Raw genomic sequence first — 24,970 nt, 5'->3', positions numbered from 1 at the left:
TGTATTTTAAGAAGTGTTAACAAAGTAGCAATACATACTTATTCTTTTTACGAAAGTGATAAATTGCAATAAATATAAAAAAAATATGGCAGTGGAAGACATTTATTTTATATCATTGATGAATATAAATTTATAAAAACAATATGTAATTTCTACTAAAAATATGGAAGTAATAATAGAAATTGGAAAATTTAATCCTGTGAAATTAGAATTATTAATTTCACTTTAATCTAGTGAAATTAGATTTTACTTAAAATGAAAAAAAATATTTATCATTTTGTGCAATTTTAACATTTTATGACACCATATTTTCATAATTTAAATAAATTATAAAATACGAATAAATATACGTTGTTCGTGCATGTACTTTATATATTTTATAATTAAAAATAGACTAACAAGTTTGTAAATACGATATATAATTTTATTTCTAAGAAAAATCTTTATACCAAAGTCATTTACTGTATATCTTTCACATCCTTGACACAAAAAAAAATATCCGATAAAATGTATAATACTATATTGTGATGTGATTATAATTTCTTTTTTTCTTTTTAATATAATATACATTGTGATCAACAGTTTCTTTTTAAAAGTTTTTCACTAATATATCATAGTTTTAAATTGTTCATATATATATTTATAAAAGAAAAAAAATGTACAAAACAAAATTAATTTTTTTAGAAACTGTATACCTACTTTTCTGCTATATATATATATATTTAAAATACTATATGTATAGTATTTTTTCAAACGTAATTAATCTATAATATACAATATTTTTTTTTAAATAGATATAAGTTCGTTAGAAATATTTTGTTGCTATGGTTTTTAGTGAATACATTCATGCAAGCAATATAGTAGATCATACAATGCTTGTAAATATTAATAGAACGACTGCGCAACGGAATGACATATTATCTACGAGATTAATCGAAGCAGTCAGGTACATTTTCCATTTTAATTAATTTCTCTTCTAAAAATAGCTGGAAATAATACCCATTAATACGTTTAAGTTGCAGCACCATGTGAAAGAAGAGTTCAACACGATTCATGTATAATATGTGGCGCAAATTAAATACTTTTTCGTCCAATACTTAATATAAGGATTCTGTAAACTTTAACCGTTGCAGGTTACAAATCTCTTGCAATCTACAAAATTTATATTAACTATTGATTAGAGGCAATCTCGTAATATTAAATAAGCCTTATTTAGCTTAATTTAATGGAAGGCAAAACATTTGCTTTAAGAGTCCTTTTTTCGGACTTTCATCTTTCTCATCGTCATAATTGTGTTCATCATAGTTACTAATGATCTCATTATTATTGCTAAAGCCGTACGTCACGTCTGTAATACTTAGAGAACTGGAGCATATCGGATTTTCGTATCGAAATGGAAAAGGTGGTGATAACCGATATTCGTTATAATTATTGTCGTTCTCATTCTCTTCAGAATATGTCATTAAAAAAACATTGTTATGATAACCTCGATTTCTTGAGCTGATATTTAAAAGGGGATCGATTCGGAGTTTCGCAAATTTATCTTGTAATTCATACATATAACACGAATGTAATTGTTGCTGATTTTGAGTGTGACGTGGCACAATAACAAGCGGTTCTTGTCACACGCAGTCTTCCAAAGACATAAGTAACGGGTTCACATATTCGAAGCCCTCGAATTCACTTTGATCGATCTTGTCGATCACTCTCCTGGAAAATATTTATTGTTTTTGTAAATCACATAATTATTTTCTCAGTTTTATTAAATAAAATATATTTTATTTCTAGGAAAAAAATAAATTTTAAAAATTAGAGATTTAAAGAATCTTGTAACATAGTATATCTTGTAATAAAAAATTTTAAATAAGATATTTCAAATTTTCTCAGAAAACTAAATAACTAAATTAAATAAGTAAATAAACTAAATTATTAAATCAGTTGATAAATCTTATATAAAATAAATATAAAATTCACTTAAATTGAAATTAAATTTAAATTAATATTGATAAAAAATTTGTTTCAATAATTTTAAATTTAATTAAAAATAATTATTTAACATTTTATTTGTTTATTTTTGCTCTAAAATATTAGAATAAATTGATAAATAAAACTTTTTAATAAAACTTACGGATCATCTGGTGTTAAATGTACTGGTTCATCTGTAAATTCTGGTGGGAAATTGGCTAAATCACGATCAGAATCTAATCTTGGCTTGTATGGCGGTGTTACTTGTTTTTGTTCCAACTGAAAATTTATCAATAATATTTGATAATACGAAATGTATATCTCGGCTAATTAATATCTTTTATCAGTTAAATAATAATTATTCAATAAAATATACTTAAGCTTCTTATATAAGAAATTTACACATACATTGAAAAATAATATTTCTATTAGATTAAATTGTAATTCTATTTTTATCTATTATCTATTAAAATGACAATAAGCAAAAAGATTTAATTTAATTTTTTTAATTACAATACACATCACAAGAGCATTATAAGCATTATTCTTATAATTCTTATCTTTTTATTATGTATTTTATAATTATAATTATTCTAATATTCTAATACTTTGTATGTAATTAGAGAAGAATTACCATTTCCCAATCTATGGCTTTGAAGAAGGGATGGGCAACAATATCAAGAAAAGCAGTTGGTCTCTTGCCACACCCTAATCTTTCATTTGGATCTTTGCAGAGGAAACCTTTAAGAACTGATGCTGCTTTGACCGATAATGATCTTGGTATACGAATTGTCTTCTGTAAAATAACTTGAAACAGATAATCTTCGGTATTTTGATCTGGATTTTCTGATGCGCCCGCGATATCGAACGGGCTACGACCTGCAAGCATTTCATACAGAAGTACACCAAGCGCCCACCAATCTACAGAGAAGCTATAATCTTCACCCCTCAATATTTCGGGTGCAATATAATTCGGAGTGCCGCAAAATGTGGCGGTTGTGTCACCCTCTCTAACGCCTTCTTTACACATTCCGTAATCAGTTAATTTTACGTGTCCTTCGTGATCAAGTAATACATTATCCAATTTTAAATCTCTGTATATGATACCTGTTACAAAAAAAATTACGAATCAATACATATATTTCTCATTTCACTTACTATATTTTCATCGTTTTGACAGAATTAAAATTATCCTTTCTTCTTTTCAAACATATTTCTTTTATTCCTTTACCTTTCTCGTGCAAAAAGTTCAAAGCAAGACTGATTTCAGCTGCGTAAAATCGAGCATGCTCCTCGGGAAGACGGCGTTGTCTCTGCATATGGAACATCAAATCACCGCCGCGTACGAACTCGATCACGAAGAACAGGCGAGAAGGCGTCTGAAAGCATGAGTGAAGTCCAACGAGGAAAGGATGATTCGAGGCGGTTTCGAACACGTGTTTCTCCGTTTGAACCCAATCTATGTCCTCGTCGTCCGTTACTAAGGCTTTTTTAATTACTTTCATTGCATAAATCCTTTTTGTACGTTTTAACTCTACCATCAAAACTTTCGCGTAGGAACCACGACCGATTACCCTAATCAGTTCGAAATCATTTAACGAGTATTGCCTCTGCATATCATTTGAATTATCTGCATCGTTTAACGTATCCAGTGGCAATTCCTCCCTTTCTTCACTTCCGGTTCCTGGAAAACATATTTCAATTTAGAACATATCACAATTAATTCATAATAACTTTCTGAATAATAAACAATTATCAAATTTATATTATATTGAATAATTCTTCTTTTTTATAATTTTTAATTCTTTTTTTCATGTTATTAATAAAAGTAATTGATTAAATTTTTTAAAATTTTTCGGATAAAATATCCAGAATGTTCTTACGATTGCGTGAATGCTCCTCGATAATTGCCGATTCTGAGATCTCATCCTCGAGATGAGCTACGGGGCTGCATTGAACAGAATCAAGCTGTTGTTGATCGCCGTTCCTGTCGATCGTCTGCGATTCTGTGCTTGGCATCTGTTGTTGCTGTTGCTGTTGCACACTCAAGCATGGCTTGCGCACCACCTTGTGACATTTCTTGTGTACCAGAAGCTTGCATTGAATGCACTTGAACCCCTGCCGACCTAGCCCCCAAATCCGATCTTGGCAGAATGCGCAAAACGCTCGCTACGGAAGTTAGAGAAGAAATTAATTATAAAAATAATTAATTTACAATTAATCGTTCTTTTGGAAATCTCGGTGAATCTATCTCGTATGAAATCTTGAGAACAAGAAAGAATTAAATTAATGCAAATATAATCTTTCTCCTGTTTAAAGAGTAATAAAAATAATTTGTTACAATTATTATCAAAAATAGTTTTAATTAAAATTTATTATTTTTTTAAATTCTTCAAGATTGTATAAATAACCTATTACGAATAACCTATCTTATATAAATTTTATAGTTTTTAATATTTATATTGTATAGAATTTCTGAATGGATTTTTATTGAAATATATATATATTTATTAACGAAAAATTTTAAACAAATTAAACATTGTAGTAAGACTCTGTATCTGTCCTTAATTTTAAAAAAATTATCATACATAAAAAATAGCATCACAATTCATGCAATACAGTATTATATTATACTTTTCTTTTTTCGTTACTGTATTTAAATTATTATTTATTATCATATTTAAATCATATATATATATGCCATTCCATCGTTATTTGTTATTATGCAACACACTTGCTACGATACGAGGGTCTTACTGTAACCGAATTTTATTGTAACTCGTGTCTACGTCTAATATCTACAAATAATTCTATCCTCTGTAAAATAATATATAAATTACTCTCTTACTCTCATAAATTATTCTTCTTCTTTAAAAAAAAGAAAAATCTATAACTTACGATAAAATAATAAGCTTACTATTTATACGTGAAGTTATCAACCAAGTTTAACCAACGGTAACTTTCACATTCTTTAACCATTCACCTTTGAAAATGACCTACAATCATTCAAACAACATGAAACCTACTATGAAACATTCCCATTCTTAAGCATTCAAGGGACGGATGATTGACGGGGACGAGAATTGTCATTCAATGAATAAATTACTAGAAAAATGATCGTTAACGTTCACTAGCCAGCAAGTTCCTTTTTGATCGGGGATCTATCCACACTATACCGGGTTGTGTGTAAAAACAAGTGTTATTGTGTGTCTGGAACGTTGGTATGACGTAACGTGCGTGATTGGCGCGCAAATATGTGGAAAAAAATAATATGTGGATGAGCCAAAAAATGGGTGAGACAAGGGGAGGGAGAGAGAGAGATAGAGAGAGAGAGAGAAAAAAACGGAAAGGGAAAAGAAAAAAAAAAAGGTGGTAACAGTGGAGCAATAAAGTTGAATGAAATGATGCTTACCCGATTGAAACGTTTCGCTTGAAATATATGACCATTCACTCGGTACAGCTTCCTCCATCTACGTGCGCCGCGTCTGTAGATGCTTCCTTTGGAAAATGAAAAAACATAAATATCACGAAAGAACCAGACAGTCGATCTTCAAAAATCTGTCCTGACTTTTTTTCTCTTTTATTATTTCTTTTTTTTTTTTTTTTTTTCCTCAACACATCATCACGAAGAAACGGATTATCACTTTAGTCTTTAATAACAATTTTAATAACAATCGAGAGAATGAATCGTGTCATTTCTTCTATGAAAATGATACATCTCATAGCGGAATATATTTAGTGCCAGTTTATAATTACAACAAGAAAAAACTCGTTGCGCCCCCGTTTCTTAAAAAAGTTAAAAATAATGTGTAAATAGTAAATATGTTTTTGCTATTCCAATACCGCAATGAAAAATCTGCAGTAAAACTGCCACTGTTTTAGGCTCCTCCATACTTTCTCCGTTTACAACAAAACTGTATATGTAACAACACAGAAGGGCAAAACGTGCCAAGGCATTTTGTAAACACACAATAAGAACATCTTAATCCCCGGGGACCCGCGATATTTGAAACAGAATATTGTGTATATCATTTTGTTCTTCTTGAATTTCGTCGATAGATCGCGCCACTTATGCGTTGTAACTGATCCTCGATTTACACGATATTTCATCAAAAGTTTTCACAAATTGTAATCGAATTCTTTGCTTATCAATTCTAATGGAGTGTTTCTCTCTTTTTTTTTTTTTTTTCAAAGGGACACGATAAAAATTATCCATTCATAATTGTTCGTGTATTTTCATATCTATATGAATACAATAATTAGTCATACGTGACAAATCATCGACGTTTTAGAAAAATTTTCTCTCTTTGTGTCAGATTAAACTGATATCGCAATATTTCAATATATATATATATATATATATTTTTTCATCGATAAACTTTTCCATACTCTTCTCTCCTATTAAATTTTATTCTTCGAAGGGAATGAAATTAATATAATATTCGATAATATTTCGATATTGTTCATTCGAGGGAAAAAATAGAATTCATAAAATCGATAGAAAATTTGCAAGATCGTCGTATTAATTCTGTTACGTATAAATTAAAGATCAGTTGCACTACAAATAAATTCATTGTATGCGAGTGATAGAAATTAAGATAAAAGCGCGCGAGATCATCGATGTTCCATGAGAAACTAAAACGAATCTGCTCGAGTTTTAAATGCGGCAATATAAAATGTTCGAAAAGAATAAGCGTCGAGAGAGACGAAAGAAAGAAAGAGAGAGAGAGAGAGAGAGAGAGAGAGAGAGAGAGAGAGAGAGAGAGAAAGACAGAGAGAGAAATGATTCCGATTTAATTTAATATTCCCTTTTTTCCCTTTTCTCTTCACGACGAGGATTTATATAATTAGCCAGACTACTAGCACCCTCTTGTTGAGCGAACAAAAATCTCTTAGAAAATCTTTTGAATCTTCGTTACATTAATCGAACACAACTCGCTGGCTAGTTAGTTTCTAGATAATGTTGAAAATCGTCGTTGTTGAAAATTGTAGTGAAAATTGTATAAGTATGTAAGTAATGTTAGAGAGTTTTGTTTTGATGATGAAAACTCACTGTCTTCTCCCTGACAGGGCATTCCTGGCGCAGGTGGCACGTTAGGAAAAACTGTAACAGAAACAAGATTTCGTGTAACGTATCATTTCCTCCATTCGTCTCCTTCTTCTTCTCCTTTCTCTGCGTTTCCATTGCAACATAACACAAAGTGAGTTGAGAATTTCGGACATCAAACTAACAACAACGAACATCATTCTATTCCTTTTTCGCATACAAATTTTTGGTTCAAATGATTTTTTTTTCTTTTTATTCGTATCCCTTAAAAAAATCGAGGTTAGGAAATCGATCAACTTGGTAATATCTAATTTATTATTACAGCGAGGTGTAAAATGATCATCAGGCTGAAAAGCACGAAAAGAATATCTTACGAATAATCCAATCATGCAGAAACAATCTAGGGATCCATTCATTTCAATAAACTAATTCGTTAATGTATATGTGTGTGTATATATGTATATATATGTATTTTGTTTTTCGAATCAAATTAATTACGCTTTGAGTTACGTACATTTACAACGGTTAACGTAACTTTCTTTGCCACATTTGTTTGATCTATAAGAAGAAAGATATCTACTTTAGTTTGAGAATGTTTATGATTACCTTCTATTATAAGACTATTTAAAATACAGCACATTCAAATGTATATAAGAATAAAAAAAAAAAAAATGAAAAGAAAAGAAAAAGAATAAATTCTTAAATTTAATTAAAACTAAGTTTAGTTTTCTAAAAAGTATGAATTACATGCTAGGGAATATCATATTTAACTTGTTGTTAAGTATTAGTAAAATTAGTTATTCTTTTATGGTGTAATTAATTATATTTCATGCTGACAAATTTTAAATTTTATTGCAACGATGAAATATAATATAATTGGTAAAAGGAAAATTTTTCACAGATAAAATATTCGTTATAATGGAATAATAAAATTAAAACAAGCACATTGAGCTGATAACATAATATTAACAATTGGAAAATATTTCATATGATATAATATTGTAAATGAAGCATAAAAATATATATGTAAATACAAGTATATGAAATGTAAATACTTTTATATATCATGATATCAAAAATTATACTTAATATAAATTAATTGATAAATTTATGTTATAAAAAGAAAAATTGTATATCGCAAATTTTTCCATTCGCACAATTTAATAAAGTAGAAACGCGAATATACAATATACTTATATGTAACTTGCGCAATGTTGTTTAATTTATTCTATATTCTTCGATTATGAAAACTCGTCACAATTAAAATTTTTATTATTGCTATATTTTTCTAAATATAGTTATAATACGTTAAAAGAAAAAAAAATGTGAGAACTGCATTAAACAAAATAAAAATGTCATATTTTCCTTCTTGGATTACTAGGCTATTGATGTAATTATTGGATCAATATTAACCCATAGATCTAAACTTATTTAATTTTTATCATTTAATTAGTTCTACTATCCAATGCTAAGTCCACTGGGTCAAAAGTGACCTAGCTATAAGAATTATAAATGCATCGCACTTTGTGATTCCATTTCATCTTGTTTCTTATTGATCTTAGTATAAAACATGTAACATACATCTTGAAAATTTCATAACGTTAAAATTTTCCATATAAATAAAATCATTGTAAAATTTTTAATTGGAAGTTACAAATAATGAAATAAAAGTACAAAATCATAATATACTCTTTCTTTTTCTTTTTTTAAAAAAATTATTTCTCAATATGAATTAACATATAAGTATAAGTACTTGATTTAATTTAATTATATTGAAATTTAAATTATGAAATAATGTACTATCCAAAATATTCTTTTCTTACTTATAAATAAATTTTTAAAGATAACTATAAAACAGGAATAATTATATTATTATAAATAATAAATATAAAAATATAGTTTAAAAAAGCAAAATATTTTTAACTAATAATTTTATTTACAAGTAATACAAAATAATCGCGTAATCTTCAATTTTTAAATTGTAATATAATAATATACAATGTAATAATCGTAAGTTTCTAAACAATTTCTAATACATTTAGAGCAAAAGATAAATCAATGGTTATGTGATAAACTTAAAACGTTATAAGGAAATTTATACTATTATACGTTTCTAAGATCCGTATATGACGCGTAAAACAAGATAAAGCTTCGTTTCGAAAGTAACTAAACGATCAATCCGCTTAAACAAAACATCAAACACGGCTTGAACCGCAAACAGTAAAACCAAACATTCAAGTATTATATGTAGAGATAAATACCAATACTAACATAGATCATGCACTACGCATAACGTCGTCATAATATTACGCCTGCCTTTCACACAGCGACGAACGAGAGTTAAAGGTTTTGTTTAGAAGTTGGAAGATGTTTATATACCGCGTGCTCGTCGTACACGTAACTCTGTTCCAGTACTCACGGTCAACCAAAAATCGTGTACAGAGATAACGATCTGTATTAGATTTGAAAAGTCGTCGCCTGTCGCAAAGTACATTCCCTACTGTTACTTCTATTCCATAACTTGGATCATAAAACACGACCCGATAACGGATAACATTGAATTCAATTGATGCGATCATTGTTATCGGCTTTTATCGGTATAGGCCTGAGTAGGCGCAAGAGTATCTGCAACGTTGTTTTCAATGTCCGCCTTACATTTCGCTTCGCTCGGGCGCAATAATCGATCATTCGAAACTATCGAACCGAATCTATTCTTCCAAAGAATTGAATAAATTCTTTCGGTTCGTTTAGCAGCGGTTTCGTAGTTTTGTATAGTTTCCACACAGAGACGCGGACTGTTTTTGAAGAAGAAATGAAATAGAGAATTAAATAGAGACTAATTTAAAGAGATAAAAATAAGCAAGAAATATCCTAGCGCAACAAGCACATGCACGTATGTATACATATGAAATTATATACGGACGTTTGTTATTAGAATGTTGAATGATAATATAACGTGTTCAACAAAAATTAATGAAAGTAATGTAAAATATAAGTATTAATGTATTAGAGTGAATCGGATAATATTTGTAAAAAAAAAGATTATAAAAATATTGAAACGTATTGATATTGATTTTTTATTTATTTTATAGTTGATCCATCTTTAGTTCTAATAATTTTTATGATATGGTGTTTTGTTAATTACATATACTTGTAAATTGTTAGATTTTATTATCACAAGGAATTTGTTATTTATTAATTTATTATTACTTCTACTTATTTCAGGCTATAAGTGCTCAATAGAATTAATGTCTAAGCTTTATGATAAATAGAGATATAAAATATATTTCAATCAGTAATTATATTAAATTTAACATATATTTTTATCTTACTTATATAATATTTAGTAATAAGTTAATAAGTAAAATAAATAAAATTTTCAAATTTTATTATTCAAAAAAATTGCATTTGATTCTCTAGAGAACCATTTAAAATTGAAATTTTTATTCTATTTTTCATATATAAAATTTTTATATCATTTATCAAGATAATATAAAATACTTTTTAACTTTTAAATTTTTCTTAAATTCATTTTTTTTTAAATTCTTTGCCTAAATTTTAAGTTAAAGTTTTTAGTTTGAAAAACTTATACAAACTTCTAACTATATTAACACGTAAAAAATATCTTTCAGATATTAGCTTTGTACATTAAAGGCTAACAAAAATGAAGGTTAACAGGTAAAACCAAAAGTGTTAATTATCACATATTAATGCAATTATGAAAAATTAATTATTTTTGTTTATTTCCATTAAATATAGAATTATTTTATAATAGCATACCTCTAATAAGTTCACTCTAGAAAAAATAATAATAATTAATTATAATCATTTAATAAAAAAAAATTTATCAATGTGAAAAAAAACGAATCAATCATAATTATAATTTATTTTAAATTTTCATTATATCGAAATATACTTTTAGAATAAATATTAGTTATAAGAAGTATTTATGGAAAAAAAAATATAAATAAAAAGATTTTGAATATGTTAGTTTGTAGGATGCAAAAATACATTGTTAAATTTATTATAAAATATAACAATGTATATATATATATATTTCTATATTAATAAATAAATAATTGAATACAAATATAGAGATGAAAAGATATAACGAGAGATTTAGAAATAGAGGATTAAATATATCTGACTATTGTATTATATATTGAAAATATTCAAAATTTTTCATAATCGATATTCATTGACACTTCTCTTCAAACAATCGTATCGGCAGGTAATTAAAATTAAAATTATTATTTATTCGTAACAGTTAAAAGAATTAAAATTCAACTATTCGTTTCAACCATAACTATATACGTGCAATATTGAGAGAGAGAGAGAGAGAGAGAGAGAGAGAGAGAGAGAGAGAGAGAGAGAGAGAGAGAATGACTGCTAATAATAAAAACAGATGCGTTTGCTAATAATCGTGCTCCGTTGCAGCAAAATCGGCGAAATTGAATAACGTTTAGCGAGGAGCTAGGTCAAGACCTACCCCAGGTGATGTCGTTGAACCAAAATTCCGAGGATCCGGTTGTATCGTCAATCAGAGGCGGCATAGGTGGTGCAGAATCCGGGAGTGGATTACACGGTCCATGAACACGACACGTACTAGTCCCTATAACTCGATTAGCGGTCGCGTACATCATCTCCGTCGCGGTTACTTCATCGATATCGACCTCGGACGTGTCGTCGATACCCTTGTCACATAAAAGTTTAATCCTGGACGAGGAGGTGCCAGGCTGTGAGAATATATCGTCGTGGGGACTGTTATGGGGCGAACATTCGGCTCGTAAACCGGCTATCGGTTGCTCGTACTCGGCTGAATCACTGCTCGGCGATGGTGGATAAGTGCTGGTACTCGATTTGATCGGTCGATCCCTCGGCAAAACTTGTATACCCGTCGAAGAAGTGGAAGGTCCTCCTTCTCCTATGGCGGAAGGTATTCTACGCCCAACAGCAGCCGCAGCCGCAACTGCCGCCGTGGCCGCCGAATAAGAATAGAAGGAACCACCCTGTATCATTATACTGCAGGGTGGTTCCTCCACTGCGGCACCGGCACTAACACCGGGCCCTGTAGAGACGGCAGAGGAGGAGCTGACATCGGCGAGCTCACCTTGTTGTACTTGCTGCACACCGTACATCCCCTGCGAAACACCCGTTTCAGCCTGGTGATATTGTTGTTGTTGCTGCTGCTGATGCAATGTCTGATGCTGTTGTTTATCCTTGTCACGACGGGGTGACCGACCCCGATCGCTGACTGACGTTGCGCTCCAATATCCCCACGCCATTACGCGAACAATTCAACCGTATTATTTAACCCGATTTATCTTCTATCCTGGCTGTCTAATATCGTCCACCAACAATCGTACACCACTGGTTCCCGTCTTTTGCTCGCTATTACCCTCTATCTCCCACCCCAAGTTTTCCCTACTTTCCTTCCTACGGGTACGTGCGCACACTCTCTTTCTCTCTCTCTCTGCCTCACTCTGTCTGGTTATCTTCTCTCAGACTCTCTCTCCTTCTTACTCTTTTACCGTTCTCTATCCTCGTCTTTTACCGTAGCCCGACCTCTTGCAGGAAAACCCGGCTGAGAATGCGACGAGTCAGCGCGATCGATGCTGGTTTATCGCCACTTTTGCAACCTCTTCACTGACAACAGCGATTGTTAAAGGTATGCTGTCACAACCTCTCGACATAAATCACCGACCATTGAAACAGTCTATGACAAACTTCTCCTCCAGAATATTGTTATCGTATCGATGTTTCGAGCTAATCGACGTATTTTTTTTTTTCCTCCGATTTATATTTCCTTTTCTTCGATTTATATTTCTCTTTTCTTCGTTTCGTGTTTTTTATTTTATCACTTGTTTCCTTTTTTCTTTTATTACTATTCTTGTTATTGTTTTATTTCTTTTTCTTTAAAAGGATGTTTCTTTAGTTATATTCTCACGTTTAAATGTGTTTTAACAGTCGGTTTTGAATATACTTGCGCGAGAAAACTTCGTGGCTAATCAGTTCGCGTAAGAATATCGACTGCTGCCGCGGGATTCGTTAACTACTGCCGCCGCCCGACGCGCTTTACTCCATGAAATGCGCAAACGCTAAAATAAAGGCACACTCTGAAAAACAGAACTGATTTCTCTTTGACAAACTATCCGATCCTTCTTCTTTCTTTCCTATTCATTTCCCCATGCTTCTTCTCTTTTCATTTTCAAATCTTTTTCATTTTCAATAATCACTTGTTACCTTCTCTTTTTTAACTTTATTCTCGATATTCTCTTTCATTTTCGCCTTCTTATTGTTTCTCTTTTATTGCGTTTACTTTCTTTATTTATCACTTTTGTCACTTTTGTCACTTTTTATATCACTTGTACTTCCTTTATTCTAATAAACATTGTTTTTTTTCACAACTTTAATGATTTTTTTTTTGTTTTTTATTAGCATTTTAAATTATTTTTTTTAATATTTGTAATAAAATGTTTGTTAATATAATATGAAAGATAATTATTAAATATAAATAATTATATGATGTACAGAATGAATTTACATAAAAGAAATGTAATTTTCGAATTATAATAATGTTTTTCGTTTATTATGAAACCATTTATAATTATTTATAAAATTTCGATGATAAAAGAAAATAGTACAAAAATAAATAATAATATGTTTAGTCAAATTAATCAGTTCAATCAAACTCACAATTATGTCATTGCAATATAATACGCAATAATGTGTAATGTTTTAACGCTCAAATTATGAACAGATAATACTTTATGAAAAAAATTGTAAAATATATGGAATAGAAAGATGTTATTAATATAATTTTAATTATATATAATTATATATATATATAATGAACATTAATATGCAAATAATTTCTTAATTTTACGAAAATGAATTTTTATATATAAATAATAAATTTATGTCTATATATTAAATCAATTAATAAATCAATCTATAAATAATTTAAATATATCAATAAAAACAAATAATAATAATAAAATTAATATTAACGTAAGTTGAAAACTATTTATTTACACTAATCTGATATGTTATTTATAATATATTTTAAAAATTATTATTATAAGATTAAAAATCTTAAAATAAATTTTAATATTAATTTTTTTAAATGATTTTTTAAGTAAAAAAATTTTTCAAATTTTTCATTAAAATTCTTTAATAATAATTATTCAATTTGAAAATATATTTTCTAATAATTTATAATAATTATAACTTATAAAATCAGTTTATGTTAATTAAACTGTAAATATAAAGATATATATCTATATATACATAGATATATAAATTACTTTTTTTAAAATGTTTATATATTTTATTTATATTTATTTTTATATAAATATACGTAAACATTTTATTCAAATGCAAAAAGAATTTGGAATATTTCTAAATTTGTCAAAGTAATAAAAAAAATAGGAATGTAAAAGGTATATATATATATCAAATAATTATTCTGATCCATTCATACATTTAAATATATATATATAAATAAAAACATTTATTTTCTTAATACATATTTATAAATTTATAAATACTTACCATGTATAGTAATTTCAGTATCCTTTTCTAATTCATAAAGACGTAATGCTTCATCCAGTTCATGTTGAGAAGCAATTCTACATGGATCCCCTTCATCGTCAACCCATTTCATTGTAAACTGATCTAATCCTGCAGCACCAAATCCACATATTGTTCGCATTTCTTCTCGTAAAGTGTCTACTGAAATGCCAGGAGTGATATACGTAATCTGCACTTCCCTAATACAAACACAAGTCATTATAATCTTATGTAATTTTTTAACAATTTAAATAATATGTTTAATTCTTTTTTTTATTATTATACATGTACACATGTAGAATTAAAAAAAAAAGAATAAAAAAAATAAAGAATAAAATGAATTCATAAAATTATGTTGTTTTAAATAATTTAATTAATAATTTAATTTCTTGCTTTATTATTTTTTACTATATTATCATTATATATTAATAAAATTATTTTGTAATTATTTTCATATAATATAAACAATATTAGAATTATCAATTTAAGAAAATTTATAATCTCAAAATTATTCAAACATATCATTAAACATGATATGTTTAAAAAAAATATTCATTATATTGCATATGAGAAATATTAAAACTTTTTTATTTTAACATTTTTATTCTCTTTTTTATTCTTTTACAAATTTATTATTTATGAGAAAAACATTAAATAATGTAAATATTTTAATATAAAATAAATTTTATCATCTAAATAAATACAATTTTTAAAAAATAAAATTATTTTCATAAAATTGAAAATAAATCAATCATAGAAATAAAGTTTTATAAGCATAATTTCATATTTTTATCATTGAAATGTTCTTTTTAATGAATTATATTAATTTAATGTTAAAATTACAATTGCATAACTTTTTTAATTGTAATAAATATCTGAAGTGTATATCTGAATCTTATAGTAAATTATTGATTATTATGTTAAATGTTTATGTATTAACTAATTCTTATGAAACAATTTTATATTTTTAAATATAATAATTAATAATATAATAATTAAATATAATATTTTTAAATATAATATAACAATTTATGTTATTATTTCATATAAAACTAATTTATTAAATTAAAATTCATATAAATCATTTGTATTACCCATTATAAATAATTTTCACTCGAATATCATCATTTTCTGTTGTTTGTGTAGGCATTTTTATTCAGTCTAAATATTTTCCTCTTTTCTGTAAAAAAGTTACATTATTAAACTATTAATTATTAAATTATTAATTTATAAATATTTTCTTTTAAAAATAATATTTTATAAATAAAAAAGACATATCATCAAAAATAAACATATACTATGAATAATAAATCATACAATAATAAATCTTTCAATTAATTCTTATTCGTAAATATATTTATTTATTAAATTCTTTTAATTAAATCTTTTTTTCCTAAAATAATAATTATTATATATATAACTAAAATTCATATTATATAAAAATATATTATAACTATATTATTACTATAATATATAGACTTCATAAAAGTTTATTATGATAAATTCATTAAATATTTGCGAAAGTTATAACGATACGGTTGTAAATATAAAAAATATAACTATTCGTAAAAAGATTTTTCCTATATTTTTTAGAAAAAAGTTATAAAAATCAAACAAACTAATAGAAATTTGTATATGAGAGTATTTAAAAGCCACTAAAATATATGTAAAAATTAATCCAATAAACTGTCTTCATTTTAACACACGTACAAGCTTGTTTCGACACGATGATTTTGTTCAAAAAATTATTTTATTATTTAATTGCTATGTTCCTTTGAAATAATAAAATAGGAAATTGTCTTATTTTGTAAATTACTTGCTAGATATAATCATGTAATAAACTCAAAATTGAAAAGCAATTAATACAGCAAAACGCGTTGTCACTTGGCAGTCGCCATGTTTATTAGATATGTACCTTCATAAGGAAATCTCTATTTTCCCTATAAAATGACGCGTACTTATTTACTACATTTAGTAAAACGATTAATTTTTCAAAATTTTATTATAAAATTTTTCTAAAAACTTAATTATAATTATAATTTTGATATCAATTTGAATTAATTAAAATCAACCAAATTATTTTATTACAATTAAATTAAGATTATCTATATAGATATAATGAAAATTATTTTTTTTAATTTTAAATTTATAGTTATATAATATCATTTCTATAAAAGAATTTATAATTTTGAAAAGTATATATTAAAAATAATATATATATAATGTAATAAATAAAAAATATATTTATATGCAATGTAAATATATAACCATATATTATAAAATATGTATTATATATATATTATATTTAAATATTAATGATATTTTAAAATTATATGACATATATATATATGTAACTGTATATATAATACTTACTTACGAATCAATAATTTAATATAAAAATCTATATATGATTGCATTATATATTTACGAACATATGAATCATTATACATTTTATATACAAGATATTTGCTTGCACTATTTATAATAATGAAACAAAAAAATGAAAATTAATTTTATTTGTATCATATAGTTCATAAAATATACAATATTAAATTTGGATTATTATATTACAATTAATTATGAGAAAATATAAATAAAAAATTTAATATAATTATAATTATAATATTCTATTTCACGTAACTTCAAGTCGAAGGAAAAACTACAATAAAATCAAGATCAACATAATTATTATTTATAATTTTAATTCATTAACTCTATTTTGGTATATTTAAATATTATAAAATTTAATATCTTTCAACATAACCTTTTCTACAGTATAGATTCAAATTGGGTCTTGAGTTTTTTCATATTCTTATATCATCATTAATTATATATGCCAGAACGTAGTAATCTTAACCTATATAAATTTGATTGAAATTTTTCCTGAAATTAATAGCAATTATATTGATTTCAATAATATATATATTCACGTTTATCAAAATCAATATATTTTACTATACAATTAACTATATTATTCTATATTATCTTAATTCTAATTCTGTAGAATTAATATCATTAAACATTTCAACATATTTAAATATTTTTCATATAGTCAATATAGAAATTACATATAGTCTATTACTAATAATATTTAAATATTTCAAAATAAGACAAGATATTTAAGATAATAATTTTAATATATAATTCTCTAAAGTATTTAAAATAGGATATAAGAAATAAAACTAATACATTATATTCACTACTTTATTAATTTCTATGAATAAACATTAAACTGTTATTTGTAATAGGAAATCCAAAAAAATTATAGCATACATTTTTATTTTGAAGTCTTAAATTCATAAGAGTACAAAATAATTAATACAACATAAAACGACGGTTTTCTATTCCTTCAAAAATTTCACACCAAAATCGTCTCTGGCCTAAGTCGACATATTTTACCGTCAATTAAACATTCACCATTATGTTGATCGTTATAATTGTCCTCAATTGCAATGGAATTTTTTATCTCACTCGTACACTTTAAAGCAATGAGCACATCTTGTTAAAAGATCCACTGCACTCGATAGTTTACATCACAAAAATTTTGTATGTGTGTAAAATGCGTCTGTACATAATATATGTATTATATGTGTATATGTGTATGTATGAAATTGTGCATGTGTGGTCATTCACAAGCACTTTTTTGTGTGTATGTGTTTAATTTTTATACACGCTTTGTGTGCACAAAATTAACAATTTAAATATTAAACATCGTGTACATGTTATTTTTGTATCTCTTATAAATGTCTTTTTCTTTTACTATAATCATTATTTCGACCGAATATGTATGTGTAGTAACGATTATCTTTTTTTATGTACATATAAAATCAGTTTTCTTTTGCCTTCTTTCCGCCACATTTAGTCGGTCCATTCTCTCGAACACTTTTAGCACCTAACTGTAAGTAAATAGAGAAAATACTTAGAAAATATTAATTTATATCATTAATTTAATTTCATTATTTTGCACTGCAAAAAAGATATTTAATGTAAGAAAACATAAGAAAATAAATTATTCCAATATTATTCGATACTTAATATTACAGATTTTACAATGATATTGCAAACAAAAATATTTTGTTTATTTAAAATATAATAATTAAAATAATTCTATTTTCTTTCTTTGTTTCTTTTATCTCCTTATACGATCATGAAACGTATCTTTTTATTTCATGTCAAAGAAGTATATTTTCTTTATATACTAGAAGTTAAGTTCTTCAGTTTTGTTTTTTTTTTTAATTTTTCAATTTCTTTCCTAATTTGCTTTTTAATTTGTGCTAATATTAATACCGTCTGTCACGGGAATCCGAACGAGAACGGCGGTCTCGGCTGCGGCTACGGGTCAGAGATCTCCTGCGCGGGCTACGGGACCTTGACCTAAAATATTAAAAAAATACTTTATATCATTTTAAAGAAAACAATTTACGAATACACGACTTTCTACTTCGTCTTAAATGTGATGTGATTAATTTTTTAGAATTATCTAAAAAAAATTATACTTTTATATTTATATTTCTCTGAAATATTATACGAATGCATGTCTTAAAATTAAACGTGATTATATTAAAATGTGAATAATAAATATGAGACGAAACAGAATGTCGTATGTTAAACACATAGATACGAAAATGATCGCAAGGCAACCATAATAGAATTAGGACTGGCTAACTCCTATTCGCCTAAAGGGATGATAAAACTAGTTAGACACAATAATTAATATAAAATGACATCTCACCAATAACTGAGAAACCAATAAACGAAAGTAGGATTAATTTAGTTAAATTAAATCTTTACAAGTAATTGTTACAGATACTCTCAATAAATACATTACATCTCTTGATAAAATATATATTATGCAACAGGCGGCAATTCCCTGGTCCAATGTGTGTACCAATATATTATTAAAATAATTACGGATATAAAATATTAACCAGTGTCTTGCGTTCCGTTTGCTAAAAATCTATTGAATAAAATGTAATTAACAAAAATTGTCATTGGACTACAGAGAACATGACACCGTTTGATTAGAAAAAAAAAAATAAATAAATAAATAAATAAAAAATAAAAAAAATAAAAAAAATTAAATAAAATAAAAAAAATTTAAATAAAATAAAAAAAAAATAAAAAAAATAATAAAAAGAAAAAAAGATAAAAAATCTTTGAAAATCGGTGAAATACCAGATAACTGTGAACATGTAGTGGTGGTTGGTGGTGGTGGTACTTGATTGGGTGGTGGTGGGATGGTGTGTAGGTGGTGATCATTTTGCTTTGCTCAGTCGAAGAGAAGTGGCGGTCGCGTTGTTGGCTAAGTTTAACGTGATGGTTGACGAGTAGTAGTAGTAGCAGTAGTAGTAGTAGTAGTAGTAGAAGTTGGGACGGACGGACGGATTGACGCGCCGAGAGTTTGACAGAAGTATTTGTTCATATCGCGTTGGCTGTTCGATGGATTCACGATGCTCCTAGCCGCTAGAGGTTGAGGTAGCCCGAAGAAGTCTTTTTGAAGGGGAACAGACGGACTGACGGACTGACGGACAGCATCGGACTGTCAACTGACGGACGACTTGGCTCCTACCGGTGACTGGTGGTGACTGATGGTGACTGGTTGGGAAGTTAGTGGGCAGGCAGGCTTTTTTTTTTGTTCAGTTTTGATTGCTAGACTTTTTTTCACGGTGGCTGTAGTAGTAGTAGTAGTAGCAGTAGTAGTAGTGGCGGGGAGACGAGCAGAGCTAGGAGCTGACGCTGGTAGAATCTGCAAACGTCAGTTTTAGCAATATAACCATCAAAATTATCATACTCCTGGCCACTATTGGTATACACGAGGTTTTTTTTTCTTAATCCAAATTCACAAAATTGCATATGTTTCACTCAGTAATGATAATATCATTATTATCCTAGACTGCCCACTCTAATGCGTATAAAAGACTTTACTTCCAGCTGATTGATTAAATTTATATGATGGATGTATAAAATCAAGTTACCTTTTATGTACTTATCGCAACGCATAATGCAGTATACTAATATAATATAATCTATATTTAAAAAGTATATAAAATAAAATTTAAATATATAAAAATAATATCAAATATATATATATATATATATATAACAATTAGCACAGTTAAAAGCTGCTTCAATGCGTATACGATAAATAAACATGATTAAAATACAAAGTGTATCTAAGCTATTTGCACGTTAGTAAATTTTTTACTATATAAGGAAATATTTAATTAAATTTAATATTTAATTTAAATGCAATTTTTGAACAAAGCTAAAAAATTTTCTAAATAAAATCAAATACAATTGTTAATTAAATAATTTAATAATTTTTATATTTATTAAAATTATTTTTCAAATACTGAATAATTAGTAATAATTAATTTCAAATATTGTCAAAGAAAATTATCAATCAAATTTTTAATAAAATCACAATAAGCATTAGAAATAAATTACTTTCAACTACTAACACCAAACATTGTTACATTTATTTTTATTTGCCACCAATGTTATTACAATTATTATTAATTTTTAATATCAAATTTTGAATTTTTTTTTAATATTTCAAGTTATTTCTTTGTCCTATATTTACCTATTCTTTTAATTTATACTAAAAAATTAAAAATATTTGACCGCCAATCGTAACAATAATATTTTAAATTTCGATATATTTCAAAGAAAATTACTCTACATGTTTTATATGATATATTGTGATTCTGCGTGCAAAGTTGCGATGATCACAATACAAGCGGTACTTGCAAATACCTACTTGTAATATGTAGATTTGTTGTTCTTGGCAAGGCTCTGAAAATTCCATAAAATTATGAAATAAGAAGAAATTACCTGGAATATCGGCTTATCGGCGATCTGCGTGGACTTCTTGAATAGGACCTAAAAAAAATTAAGAAAAACTGTTGTATGTTTCAGACTGCTAATATGTTCCTGATCGCCGTGTTTCACTTTGATTTCTTTCTTTTGTTTACTCGCACCTGAAAATTGCAGGGCTAGGAAAATCTTACCTTGGATAGCGACCCAGTGATCTCCTTCGGGGACTGCGAGATCTGGACCTATAAGTTTGTCAAAAAGATATATGGTATGTGAATCTTGTTCGCTAAGCATAATCACAAGGAAATTACAATGGGGAAAAAAATGAGTTATAAATGAAATTGCTACATCTGCCATAACCAAAACTTTGCCCTAGCATCTCCCGTTTAGGTTTCCCATGCAGTGTATTTAGTAACTCTTCGGCTAATCTCATGAACTTTTACATTTTACATAAAAATATTTCTCAAAATTATTCTTTTAATATTGTTTCGTATTCAATTATTTATTTTAATCTTTAAAACTTTAATTTTTCATATAAGAGTACTAGCCAGAAGAGTAATAAAATCAAATAAATATAATATATAATATATATATATTCTATCTGCATTCTTATATAAAATAATTTTAAAAAATATCTTTTGTGCATAAAAAAATTCACCGAAACCCGTGCATCGTTTCTTGACATCCTTATTTGATAACTGCACTATAATACCTACTTGATAAGACACTTAGCCATCTGCAGCAGCTCAAATGTTGCTGTAAAATATTAATATTTAACACTAAGATTTCTTACCTGGAGTATCTTGGACCTGGTCTCCGTCCACCACTTGCACGTCTACTTCTTCCTGAAGACATCTCTACTCTTACTCTAGTTCCACAACAGCGTCTATAAAAAGATTAAAAAAAGATAACATAAAAAAATTATGAAAAATTATATTAAAATTTATAATTATTTTATTATCTATTATATATTGTATTTTCTATATTTATTAATAAATTATATTATTAATTCTATAATACTTACGTTCCATCTAATCCTCTAACTGCATCTTCTGCGTCTCGTGGATCTTCAAATTCCACAAAAGCAAATCCAGGTGGATTTCTAGCTACCCACACATTTCTAAGTGGACCATATTTACTGAATGCACTTTCAATTTCATGTTTACTAGCACTATTTCCTAGATTACCAACATAAACTTTACACGAAAGATCCCATTCACGATAACGTGACATTTTGCGTCTGTAATTGACAAAATTTTTCTATTAATACATAAAAATAAATTATACTTAATTAATTTGTAATAAATATAAATATTTCAAAAATTAAAATCTTTTGTATAAATAGATATTCTATTTATAGAAATAACTTTATTAATGAATCTAATGAAAATTTGACATTCATTGTCAGTATACTAAAAAAAAATATCGATTGATAATAAAAATAATATCATTAAATACAATATTTATAATATAAAAGTGATGCAAATCGTATGCATTCTTGATTTTAAATAATTTATTCTTATATATAGAATTCAAAAATGTATAATTAAACCTATCATAAAATTTAGTCTATTATATTGAAAAAGGAAATTTAGCATACCGCCATGTTGTACTCACAATTTACTGCAGTAATGAAAACTAATTATATCAATTTAAATATTTAAATTTATCAAAAAATTTATTATATAATATCAAATTTATCTAAAAATGATTTGCAATATTATTGTTGTATATAATGATTATTTTATTTTGTTATTTGCATAAATGTACAAATATATATCGGAATCGAAACCGACGCTACAGAAGTTTTGAAGAAATTACATTATTTGCTTTTAATATTTTAAAAGCAAATACAAATTATTGAATATATACTTATTTTTAATAAAATATATTTTACTTACGTTTTTAAATGAATTGATTTATTAAATAGAAAAATCTCGTAACATATATAAGCGTTCTCTTCAACTGCACAAGTAGAAATGCTCATAAAATGGTGGCGTATGTAGCGTTAATCTTCTTCCGTGGCCTCCTTTCTAAGATGGCATTGGTGTACATTACTTTCTGTTTTCTAGTCAAATGAAACTTTAATGTTATTTCAACATTATTATATCAATAATTAAAAATTTTAGAAACATTAAAACAATTTTTAAAACATTATTTATTTTGGTAATATTTGAATTATCATATCTTACAGTATAATACGAATTTGAAATACTTTTTTTTATCTTATTTATAAACTAAATATAAATATCATTCAATAAAATTATCACATTAAATAGTAACACATTTTTGATAAAAATATTTTATTATTTATTTAGAAAAATATAATATCAAATTTTTCATGAAAATCGATAAATACTTTGTACTGACTCATGTTGTAGCAGTTATGTAGAGTAAATATGTATTATATTTTCGGATATTATATCGTAATAATAATTAAATTTATAATAGAAATATAGAATTTAATTTAATTATGACAAATATAATAATTTTATTTTTACATAATTTAAATTATAAAATAAATTAAATTTATATAGAACTCTACAAAAGAAATTTTAAATGATTTAAGTAGATATAATGTACCTGCTATATTGACACCTAATCTTTATATAAATGAATTATACAAGTCTATTGTCAATTAAATTTTTAAATTTTATTAAAATTCAATTATTTTCAAATATATAAAAAATATTCTTATATTTTATATTATAAAAATTTTATGTTAAATTATAATATTTTATTATATATAATTTTTAAAATATATTTTTTTATATTAAAATATTTTTTCTTGTTCATCCATATTAAATATTTTAAATATTTTATTGTCATTTTATACTTATGAACATATGTCAAAAATTTTAATATTAATTTTAATTTTAATTATTTTAAATAAAAAAATTTTCAGTTTATTATTTTGTCAATTTTTTATTTAGAAAATACTAATTAAGGTCTAATGTTTTTTCACATATTATTATGTTAATAATAATGTTCTTTTTTTCATAATATATGATAATTTCAAGTAATTCCTGAAAAATTATTATATGAATATTAATATATCTTTTGCAATAAATTTTTAAGTAAATAAGATTAAGAAAGTCTTCAGGTTAAAGAAATATTTTCTCTATTTTAAATAGAAGAAAGACTTAATAAATAAATTATTAAAGAATTTACCATATTTTTTAAATAATAATATGAACATACTTATGTATTAAAATTATAATATTGTCTTTTAACAATTTATTTGTAATTGATTTTATTATTTCTAAATAATATCTTTGTGAATAATTCTTTTTATTTAATATTAATAATTTTATAAATTTTTGTTTTTTGTATTTTTATTATTCTATATATTTTAATGCTTCATTTTAAAAAATTTTTTGCAAAATAATTTAAATGTATTTTAAATTAATATTTACTTAATCTAATTATATTTTCAATATTATAATTTTAAATTTACGAAGTTATATATTTTGTATTTTTAAAAAAATGAAAGAAACAGATAATAGATAAAGACAAATTTAACAAAGATTTTTTAATAAAATAATAAAATATAATAAAATAAAAAAAGAG

At 26.0% G+C, this 24,970-nt stretch overlaps 3 protein-coding genes across 11 annotated transcripts; all 3 read right to left on the bottom strand.

Annotated features, from left to right (window-relative positions):
- Positions 1–779: 779 nt before the first annotated feature.
- LOC113219407 lies at positions 780–1,644 on the bottom strand. The gene has a single exon (XM_026446281.1). It carries the CDS (start codon positions 1,557–1,559, stop codon positions 1,218–1,220), a length of 342 nt encoding a protein of 113 aa, XP_026302066.1. The 5' UTR covers positions 1,560–1,644; the 3' UTR covers positions 780–1,217.
- On the bottom strand, positions 780–16,496 carry LOC413834 (atypical protein kinase C). Of its 4 annotated transcripts, XM_016917618.2 has the most exons (10): positions 16,295–16,496; positions 15,679–15,764; positions 14,567–14,784; positions 7,019–7,069; positions 5,378–5,463; positions 3,849–4,134; positions 3,197–3,649; positions 2,600–3,072; positions 2,129–2,244; positions 780–1,710 (listed from the first exon to the last, which is right to left on the bottom strand). In XM_016917618.2, exons 2-10 carry the CDS (start codon positions 15,732–15,734, stop codon positions 1,623–1,625), a joined length of 1,827 nt encoding a protein of 608 aa, XP_016773107.2. In that variant the 5' UTR covers positions 15,735–15,764; positions 16,295–16,496; the 3' UTR covers positions 780–1,622. The 4 variants fall into 4 exon arrangements, with proteins under 4 accessions (XP_016773107.2, XP_026302065.1, XP_006558666.1 ...); XM_026446280.1 differs by lacking the exon at positions 16,295–16,496 and having other exon boundaries at positions 14,567–14,774; XM_006558603.3 differs by lacking the exons at positions 5,378–5,463; positions 14,567–14,784; positions 15,679–15,764; positions 16,295–16,496 and adding exons at positions 7,527–7,570; positions 11,502–13,254.
- Positions 16,497–17,774: 1,278 nt separating this feature from the next.
- Positions 17,775–23,456, bottom strand: LOC413835 (RNA-binding protein 1). Of its 6 annotated transcripts, XR_001706444.2 has the most exons (8): positions 23,302–23,456; positions 22,425–22,640; positions 22,194–22,286; positions 21,595–21,642; positions 21,419–21,466; positions 19,760–20,330; positions 18,872–18,958; positions 17,775–18,480 (listed from the first exon to the last, which is right to left on the bottom strand). XR_001706444.2 is itself a non-coding variant. In XM_397274.7 (7 exons), the coding sequence occupies exons 1-7, from the start codon at positions 23,385–23,387 to the stop codon at positions 18,477–18,479; spliced, it is 582 nt and encodes a 193-aa protein (XP_397274.4). In that variant the 5' UTR covers positions 23,388–23,456; the 3' UTR covers positions 17,847–18,476. The 6 variants fall into 6 exon arrangements, 3 of the variants coding, with proteins under 3 accessions (XP_397274.4, XP_003249337.1, XP_006558664.1); XR_001706445.2 differs by lacking the exon at positions 21,595–21,642; XM_397274.7 differs by lacking the exon at positions 19,760–20,330 and having other exon boundaries at positions 17,847–18,480.
- Positions 23,457–24,970: the final 1,514 nt, after the last annotated feature.

This window comes from Apis mellifera, linkage group LG1, assembly GCF_003254395.2.
Source record: "Apis mellifera strain DH4 linkage group LG1, Amel_HAv3.1, whole genome shotgun sequence".
Taxonomy (NCBI): domain Eukaryota; kingdom Metazoa; phylum Arthropoda; class Insecta; order Hymenoptera; family Apidae; genus Apis; species Apis mellifera.
Note: the sequence above shows the minus strand (reverse complement) of the source record. Positions and strands in the feature narration are given on the sequence as shown.